The 10,050-nt window shown below is 33.4% G+C and overlaps 2 protein-coding genes across 2 annotated transcripts; one reads left to right on the plus strand and one right to left on the minus strand.

Moving 5' to 3' along the window:
• The first annotated feature begins 2,061 nt into the window (after positions 1-2,061).
• Positions 2,062-5,073, plus strand: LOC119835348 (serine/threonine-protein phosphatase 2B catalytic subunit 3-like). The gene has a single exon (XM_038360112.1). It carries the CDS (start codon positions 2,301-2,303, stop codon positions 3,786-3,788), a length of 1,488 nt encoding a protein of 495 aa, XP_038216040.1. The 5' UTR covers positions 2,062-2,300; the 3' UTR covers positions 3,789-5,073.
• A 3,293-nt stretch (positions 5,074-8,366) lies between these two features.
• Positions 8,367-9,824, minus strand: LOC119835349 (phosphatidylinositol N-acetylglucosaminyltransferase subunit P). Its single transcript, XM_038360113.1, has 4 exons — positions 9,677-9,824; positions 9,529-9,627; positions 9,121-9,243; positions 8,367-8,977 (listed from the first exon to the last, which is right to left on the minus strand). Exon 4 carries the CDS (start codon positions 8,857-8,859, stop codon positions 8,380-8,382), a length of 480 nt encoding a protein of 159 aa, XP_038216041.1. The 5' UTR covers positions 8,860-8,977; positions 9,121-9,243; positions 9,529-9,627; positions 9,677-9,824; the 3' UTR covers positions 8,367-8,379.
• Between the last annotated feature and the right edge of the window lie 226 nt (positions 9,825-10,050).

A 10,050-nucleotide genomic window follows, 5' to 3' on the forward strand; every position in this document is an offset into this window, starting at 1 on the left:
TTAATGATACCTTTAACATTGTATTAGTTATTTAGCACCGAAGGAATTTATCATAAAAACCTGTTAGTGGCTTGGGACCATATTGTTAAATACCGTACAGTATACAAGGCCAAGGGCACGTGAGATAAAAGTGCACTAGCCAATGGAACTGTAAATAAAAAAAAATCCAAACAAGCCGTTTTAACCCACATAAAACGTATTTCACGTAATGTATATGTTATGACATAACATAAATGCATATTTGGTATTTCTCAAACATTCAATTCAATACATGTAGGTATCATACTATATGCATAAAATTATACTCTATTCATATTACATACGATTAATAACCGAAAATAAGGCTACTAAATCCATTACTACAGGTTTAGCTAACAGTAAAAGATAAGATTTTCAAATATTTGGATGAGATGTTTTGTCGCTCCGTTACATCCTTCCTATGATAACCGCGATTGTTAGCGTTATCATACCGCGTCGTCCAATGTAGTGTATTATTTTTATCTTTAGCGGCTATTTATAACTCTAGGGTAATAATTGCTTTGCTAAACCGCGGTTAAATATACTTACATTGACATAATTATAGGATTGTTCTGCAATATGATACCGCACCGAGATTTTGTTAAAGTCTATGGTTTTTTACAAAAATAATGAATATTTTTCATTATAAAATAACGAACAAAACGGTTTTCTTATCGACTCTATAGAAGAATATTTTTAAGAATGTCTATTACTTACGACGTACGTATATTAAGGATAACGATTACGTACAGTAGCCTTCAATTTTCGAGTCATAAATTCGGTTCATCTAGTAAAAAGTTATGAGATACATAACAAAAATAAAAATACAGACGAATTGAGAATCTCCTCTTTTTTTGTTGAAGTCGGTTGATAAATATAATATTTTCACATTATATTTGAGATTTCGTGAGATTTGATTTAATCCCCTCCGCCCCTCACAATTTCACGTGAGATGTTTTTAAAATGTGGTCCAATCCGATTATCAAAAGCCTTCCACTCAGAACTTAGCAAGCTACACTATTCAGGACTGACATAGATGATTTATTTCACCCGGGACAAGCAGGTAGTGTTACAAAATACAAACAATATTATTGAACTTAAATACTATATTCATAAAATCGAACAATCAAAGTTATCAAATCTGTCCGCACGTCAGAATACGGAACATAAAAATAATATTCAATCTTTCTCTTATAATAATGTAAATGAGGGTCAATGTCTCTTGACCCACTTTAAGGTCTCAAAAATACTATCCAAATGAAAAATATCTAGCTTATGGAATATGTAGATAGACTTTTACAGATATCCGTTAGTACAGGATAGACAAATATTTTACCAAAATTATAAAAAAAAAATACATGTACACTGAATTTAATTGTAAGATTTGTTAACAAATCCGTGGTTTGTTTGTATTGTTGTTTTCTCGCCTCATTTCATATTCATATGTACTATAAATCATTACTCCATGGTCCTATGAATATTTCTACAATGTTCCTAAAAAAACGTTTAAAAATAAGGGAGGTATCAATTGCATAATATACAAACAATATTTTATGCACCTGTACAGTTGTAATACATAGTCGTTTTTGTGCTAAGGTACTTATCGTTACTTCGATTTTAAATGATTTGCAAAATTGTTTGTTAAAATTGTAGCAAAATGGCGTAAGAGTCATAAATATACTGGAGTAGTAGAAACATTGGACTTTATACATAGCTCAAGGTCTCGTATAATGTAAATGTTAAATAAGTCATTTTTATTTTTAAAAAGTACCTTTACAAATTATTTTGTATGTTTTACGAAGAACTAATTTATAACAAACCAACAAAAAAATTAGTACAGCTCTCTAGTTCCCGAATATCGATTCTGATTTTTGATAAAAACGTAATTCAAAAGACCCATAATCATTTTATAAATATCGTTTGAGTTATTTACGAAAATAATTATTTTCCTGAATAAAACAGATCATAATAATTTGACCTAGATAAACATTTATAAAAATGGCAACATTGGTTCTATTAAACCATTTGCAAAAATACTGGCAACTACACCTTCCTGATTTTGCCAGTGTTACTATTTCAGTGATATGTTCAAAAGTAATAAAACGCGCTCGATATCCCTGTTTATTTTATTGACCACTCGCCAGATGTTTGCGCATTGTTTTTCAGTGCGCAGTAGTTTCTCTCTCGTGAAATCGGGATTCTGATTTAGTATTATATCTATTCTGCCATTTTGAAAATAGTGGCGTGTATGGATTAGACCTAGTGTTTTTTATGTGACAAATATGTCCGGGAGCAATGAAAAAGTTTCGACTACGCAGCGTATGATCCAAAGTGTTGCTTTCCCTCCCAGCCATAAGCTCACTGTATCTGAAGTATTCGATGAGAAAACTGGGAAACCTATACCAGATGTACTAAAGCAACATTTTATCTTAGAGGGTCGAATTGAGGAAAATGCGGCTTTGCGAATTATTCAAGATGGTGCCACCCTTTTGCGATCAGAAAAAACTATGATCGAAATTGATTCACCGGTGACCGTGTGCGGGGACGTCCATGGCCAGTTTTACGATTTGATGAAATTATTCGAAGTGGGAGGTTCTCCTTCATGCACCAAGTATTTATTCTTAGGTGATTATGTCGATCGAGGTTATTTTAGTATAGAATGTGTGCTCTACCTTTGGGCTTTGAAATTATGTTACCCGAAGACATTATTTCTGTTACGCGGCAACCATGAGTGTCGACACTTGACAGAATATTTTACCTTCAAACAAGAATGTAAAATCAAGTATTCAGAAAAGGTGTATGATGCTTGTATGGAAGCATTCGATTGCTTACCTCTTGCTGCTCTCATGAACCAGCAGTTCCTATGTGTACATGGAGGGCTATCTCCAGAAATCAACAGCTTAGACGATATCCGTAAACTAGATAGATTCAAAGAACCACCTGCATTTGGAGCTATGTGTGATTTGCTGTGGTCAGATCCTTTGGAGGATTTTGGAAATGAGAAAAATGCTGAACATTTTTCGCACAACTCAGTGAGAGGTTGTTCATATTTCTATAGCTATGCTGCTTGTTGTGATTTTCTCCAAAGAAACAATTTATTATCTATCATCCGTGCCCATGAAGCCCAAGATGCTGGCTACCGAATGTACCGTAAAAGTCAAACTACTGGCTTTCCAAGTCTTATCACCATTTTCTCTGCTCCTAACTATTTGGATGTTTATAATAACAAAGCTGCTGTTCTCAAGTATGAGAATAATGTCATGAACATCAGACAATTTAATTGCTCACCACATCCGTATTGGTTACCCAACTTTATGGATGTTTTCACCTGGTCTCTTCCATTTGTTGGCGAGAAAGTTACAGAAATGCTGGTTAATGTCTTAAATATTTGTTCTGATGATGAGCTTATGTCAGAAGGTGATGATGCATTGGAGGAAGCTAATCTCAGGAAAGAAGTCATACGTAACAAAATTCGTGCCATTGGAAAAATGGCTCATGTATTCTCTGTGCTACGTGAAGAGAGTGAATCTGTACTCCAACTTAAAGGGCTCACCCCTACTGGTGCATTGCCTCTTGGAGCCCTGTCAGGAGGCAAAACTTCATTAAAGAATGCTTTACAGGGCTTCTCCCCGAACCACAAGATTACCTCATTCGCTGAGGCTAAAGGTTTGGATGCTATCAATGAGCGTATGCCACCAAGGCGTGACGGTCAGCGCACACCAGACATACAGGAAAAGAAACCACACGTTAACAGCAATGCACACTCGTGAAGTGCTCCTTGATGCTTCTCTTCAATCCTTACTTGTTTGTCCACAATAGGAGTGGTGGTGAAATATGTGTGAAGGAGACTTAATCTTTGGAATGATATTTCACTTTCATGATAACTAGGTGGATTTGAAGGGAATTGTCATAGATACTACATATTTTAAAATTTGGATTTAACTTTTTTTCAATAGATAAAATTAAAATTTCTCTTAAGATATTATCTTTCGATATTTAAAATATATCAGATCTGCAGGCAACAAATTTGTTTAGTCAATTAAATAATAAGGTTGCACATTTATTTATAATGCGCTGCACTGTTTAATTTTTGGTAATGTAATTTTAAATTTTTCATATGAAAAGACATGATATTGTAATATAAATTTATTCAGATTATCTTCTTATATTCTACATTGTTATCTACATTAGTGAAAATTAGACATGTCTATAATTTTCAAAGCATAATTAGCTGTGATATTAAGCGAAGATCAATGTATTATTTAATAGCAATTTGCTAGTGGAGTACAGGCATGTTCATTGGCTAATCATGCATTGAAATTGTAAAGTAAGTGATGAAGTTCTCAGCTTGGGCGTGTCTTTATAATCTATTAAGTAATAAATAATTATGTACTATAGTGTTCAGCACATGGTGTATTGTTGCCAAACGTGTGTGCTGTGTAAATATGCCTTGTGCGTACACACACGTTATTGCAGCTTTAACACTTGAGATAAATATTACTCTCTTTAATATCTTTGCTACAAGTTGTACTTAATTGTATTTTATTGTACAAAATATATTAAATTACTATCTAAAATATACTTAAATTAATTTATATTTGGATGTATGCTGGCTCCTTGTTGCCTGCATGCAGCTGAACTTGTATGCTGGAACATCACATATTAAAGTTTCTTAGTCATAATGTTTCGGTATATAAGATGTAGCGGCTAGTCTAATTGCAGATTTTCTTACAGCTTCTATTTCATATTTCACTTAATTATTAATAATTATAAAGGTTTAATGACCTTACGCACTGTTGGAAAATCTCTTTTGGTCTGCCAAAAATTCTTGATGCAATAAGTTAACATTGTGAATACTACAAGTGGCTTACATAACTTTCAAAGTCAGTTACTAAGTATTTTATCTCAATTTGGTGTGTAGTCCTTCATATGTTTCTGTACTTTTAAATAAATTCTACCTATGTAAACTAACAATATATTTAATTTTATTTTGTACTAATCATGGGAAGTGTTGTTTTATCCTTATAAAATATATTAACATTGAGCTCCATTAAATTATAGTTTCAATGTCCCATTAATTTATCGGAAAATAAAGGCATGAAGGTTACGATAACCAAACAAACACACATGATTTTTTTGTATAAGTAGGATGCTTTACAATTTACAAACCTATCAACATATTTATTTTTGTCTCGCGTACCTACTGTTACTTCAACCTTACATAAATCATATGAACCGAAAGATTCAACGATCCATTCTATTGTTAATAGACTTCTATAAATACATTAATAACGCATACATTTATGTAAACAAAAAAAAAAGAAATTAATAGCATCACATTCGCTTATGTATAAATTGCTATAATCATGTATAATATCTTAAGACAAGCAATAGCAATATTCAATTCAATTGGAATTATTTGTATGCACAATGATAGGCATGATAATATTCGGAAATAATATTATAAATATAAATTTGAGTGTGGGAGTCGAGCAAGCTTCGACATAAATTGAGCCAGCTCGCTCCGGGGAAGGGAACCCTCATTGAAGATTGGCGTGAAATAGTAGCAAGCTACTGTGTTTCGTTCGGTGAGTGGTGGAGCCGGTTCGCATTTTTTTCCTCATCCTTTTGCAGACCTTTCCTTTATTCCTGTCGTCAATCCTTTTCTTGTGGGCATGCGGGCAACGTATCAGCACTCAGCAGTGACTCATCACTGTAAATGTTACCTTCTATTTCATTTTGTTTCTATGCAACAATTTATCCATATAGGTACTTTATCCACTAGGTAGGTGTCTTAGTGCGAAGACGGAACTTACAAACCGCATACATTTATATCAAATAACGAAGTTCAGAGTAGGAAAGTAGTCGGGAATTACTGTCTACAATAATATCCAACGGTGAAAGAATTTTTGAAATTGGTCCAGTACTTCCTGAGACTAGCCCGTTCAACAAACAAACTCTTAAGGTTTACATATATTATTACCTGTATTATTAGTATAGATTAGAAAAAGGTTTCTACTTTGTGTGTTAGGTGTTATGGTCATAGTAAACGCGATTATCGCGTTGTGTCCCTTCTATCTATTCAGCAACTTTCTTTTTTTTCGTTTTAATTTCGAATATAGCTAATATTACAACTATATTTTTCAAAAAAATATTTTTAGGTACTTACTATTGGTATGTACATATCTTACAATCGGGTGTTGATAATAAGCTTAGATTAGCTTAGTAGGTATACTTACAGAGAATACTAGTATTTTATCATATTATATAGGTACCTATAAATAAGTAGTTCTTACACTAAAGTATCTTCACTTTTTTGGACAAGTTGGTAGGTATAATTAGATACTAGTGTCCTAGTACCTACTGCAGGCTCTTAATGAAACAGCTGATTAAGGTGGTTGTTGTTAAAGCTGAATTGTTGGTTGATGGCTATAACACATATACGAATGATTTGCGTACGCTAGATAAGTCGCAGTGGATCCTACGCGATAACTGCGATCCCTTCGTTGGCCCAGTTTGAAATTATTAAGTTTCGGATGCGTAAAACGTATTGGCCTCATGCCTCTCCCAAATGAACAGAGTTAGCAGTCCACCTCGGCCGCTTAATAATTCGCGCCAGGCCCCCGGGTGAATTCAAAAAAATACCTGCGCCACAGAAAGTGATCACAGACACCGTGGTTGTCCACAGATGCCTCCTTGGCAATTAAAAGTCCGACATAACCGAATAATTCAAAATCGTTTTGTAAAACTGAGAAAAAATAATCTTTCTCTTTCAAATTAATTACAGATAATTGAAAATTTCTCGACTACGTATATAAGTACTTAGTTGTTGAAATTTAGAAACGTTTATACTTAAATTTGATGAACGAGTCGGGGAAAAAAAAACATTATTAAAATGCAATAAAGATTTCTAAGGATGAATTTCAATATACTTCGTACACTGCAACCACTCATTAGTGCGTAGTGCTCTCACTGTTTTGAAAAATGGTAACATGGGGCTTCATGATTATTTTTATGCTACTATTTATATAGCTTTGCTTCTTAAAAAGACTAGGTATAACTAGCATGTCACAAACGAATACTAACCAGCAGGATCGGCTAGAGCCGCTGAGCTAGAGCTCGTGAAGCGCCCATGTGGAGTGAAAACCTGGCGGCCCCTAGACCTGACCTGACGATGCTTTTAGCTGTCTCAGGAAGTGCCGCGGCTCCCCCTGAGACGGCGGCGCCCGTGTGCATTGCACACCCAGGGCTATAGGTTAAGCTGCCCCTGTTAACCAGCTCCCATAGCCCCAAAACCAAAACGGCTCAACGGAACACAATAGGGTTTTAGCAGTTTAATCCAGTATAACCCACGACTCCTTTATTTATGCAAGATTTCCGTTCTCAAAAAAAAAAGAACAAATCAGCGTCAAATTCTTCAGCGCTGACCGATACTACACAGAAAAACAATGTCTCTGAAGACAGAGAAGCGAACACGAATAACATTCGAATTCGTATCGTAACTGTAGCAAGAGGCTTATAGACCGGAAGATGATAACATAAAAAATTTGGTGATTTGTACCAAGTTGGTGTAGTTCTAATTACGTCAATGAGGTCATCCAATCAAATGGCCGCAAAGGAGCAATTTCTACTTTGTACCACCCTAAAAATTTTCAGCGGTTCCTTGTATGATCACAAATAGATGTTGTTAATGCCATACTTGTGGGAGGTGATTCGATGTGGGAGGAGGTGGGAGATGTTCCGGTCTCTAATTATGACGAAAGTTGGGTTCGTGCTGTCAGAAATTAGCCACTTTTACGCACGGCAGAGGCGCCATTCTATTTCCATGCAAATGGTTCTCGATGAAAATACGAAACTTTTACGATTTTTCGTGCTCGCGCTGCAATACCCATGCGCAGCTATCCCCTCCATGTATGACTCAGTTTTACACTTCCGCTTAGTATTTCAAGTAATATTTTCAAAAAAACGAGAAAACATTTCACGAAAATGTTAAGAATGATCTCGGAAAAATTAAAAAATTAATAGGTCAATTTCAAAATATTTAGCTGGATAGCGCTTGAGTTTTAACGTGTGATATTAATATCACACCAATAAGACAATCTTTGTCACTCTGAACACAGAATAATAAGTACAACTCTGGAGTTCTCACACAGAAAGTTTTTTCGAAAAAACGTCCCTTTGCACAATATATTAGCGCATTAACCATTTCAACACCTATCTATTATTAGAACGCATCATGTAAATATTTCTATCCTGATTAATAAATGGTTTTGTATCTGAATGCCCTGATATATGTAATCATCAGTTGTCTTTGGGCAAGCCTTATAATTATAAAGAAAAAACTTTAATTATTACAAATTTTTATTTTATTTCAAATAGATACAATTTCTTACAGACATATCTCATATCTATATCATGCAATTGACGTACAGTATTTTCCTCAAACTCTTGAGGGGAAGCAGAGTAATGATTTTTCTTACATTTTTTTTCATCAGTACATATACAAAAGGATGGTTTGCACTCACGGTTTTTATTATTGACCCAATGTGTATTACTAAACTTATCACAAATAGTGCTTTTACTATCAATTGGGCAAGTTAACATTAAATTAGCACTAGGATAAATTATGAAAGCAAACAATGTCAATGCTACAAGGCATTGTATTGGAACTGCTGTTGACCAATACTTTTGCGGGAAGTAGTAAATATTTAAATAATACAGGTATTGATCAGGAATTATCGCCCATAAACAATAAACTGTTAATAATGTCTTACTAAACAAATACATAAAAAAACCATATAGTGATCTTGCAGGTGTTGGTGCTGGTGTATGTTCTGGCATCTTGTGTGTTAATTAATTACTATTAAACATACACATTGTTTTTGTCACTAATATTAAATTTTGGAGAAAACCGTTCACTGTTACCCGTAATTTTTTAAAGTCGCTGCTTTCAAAACAACTGTAAAATTGACATAATATGATACATGATGATTATTTTAAAATGTAACAATTAAGTACAATATTTAAATAAAAATTTTCTGATTTCTTCTACAAATCATATATATTATTAATTATAATGTAGAAAATATACTTAATACTCACACAATGAGATTGGTTTTATCTGTAGAAATAGCTCGTTCAACACCTTTTAATTCCTTATCTACATTCAATACTTCATATGCTAATTCTGCTTCACCAGAAGTAGGGAAAGGTATACTTAGATGCCTTTAATAAAAAGAAATATTCCATATGAGCTAAGACACATAAACCATACTAGTTCATCTTATAATAGAATTGGTTGTTACATGCAAAACTACAGATGCTATATATATAAAGAATTGTATTAAAATGTTAAGGAGATTAAAAGAAATGAAGTATAATGTATCAATCAATTGAATATAAAAGTGTGACATTGTGCCACATTTTCAATAAACATTTTTATGATTTAATATTTTTGACTTGGGTATATTTAAGTGTGTGAGCATGACTAAAATTATGAAAGTTACTTACACTTTTTTATTTTCGTCTGCCATAACTGGTACATATCTATTTATCGAAATTAATTTATTTATAACATATATCTCTGCGCTTTTTATTTATTTCTTTATCCTTGAAAAAAACAAATAATTATTACTATGCTCTTAATGATAAGTAATACTTTGTCTTAAAAGAAAACTCGAAGCATTAATAACTCGTTCCTTAATTTATTTTTCTGATTCATGCCTAATTTACAATTGTTCAAACTTCACAAATCACAATTCAGTCAAAAAATCACATTGACAAATAGCGTTAGCAATACCAATGAAATTGAATGTCACATTGACATTGATAGGTAGTCTCATAGATTATACACCATGGTAGCCTATTTTTTAATTGCCACTACTGCAAGGAAAATAGGTTCTTTAAAAATCAAGTGAATTGACACAATTTTCAACTAAACTTATTTCATTTTTTTATCTTCTTTTGGTTTGATATATTATCTACTATATAAAAATAAGTCGGGTTTTCCTTCCTGACGCTATAACTCCAGAA

Source organism: Zerene cesonia, chromosome 20 (genome assembly GCF_012273895.1).
Source record: "Zerene cesonia ecotype Mississippi chromosome 20, Zerene_cesonia_1.1, whole genome shotgun sequence".
Classification (NCBI taxonomy): Eukaryota; Metazoa; Arthropoda; class Insecta; order Lepidoptera; family Pieridae; genus Zerene; species Zerene cesonia.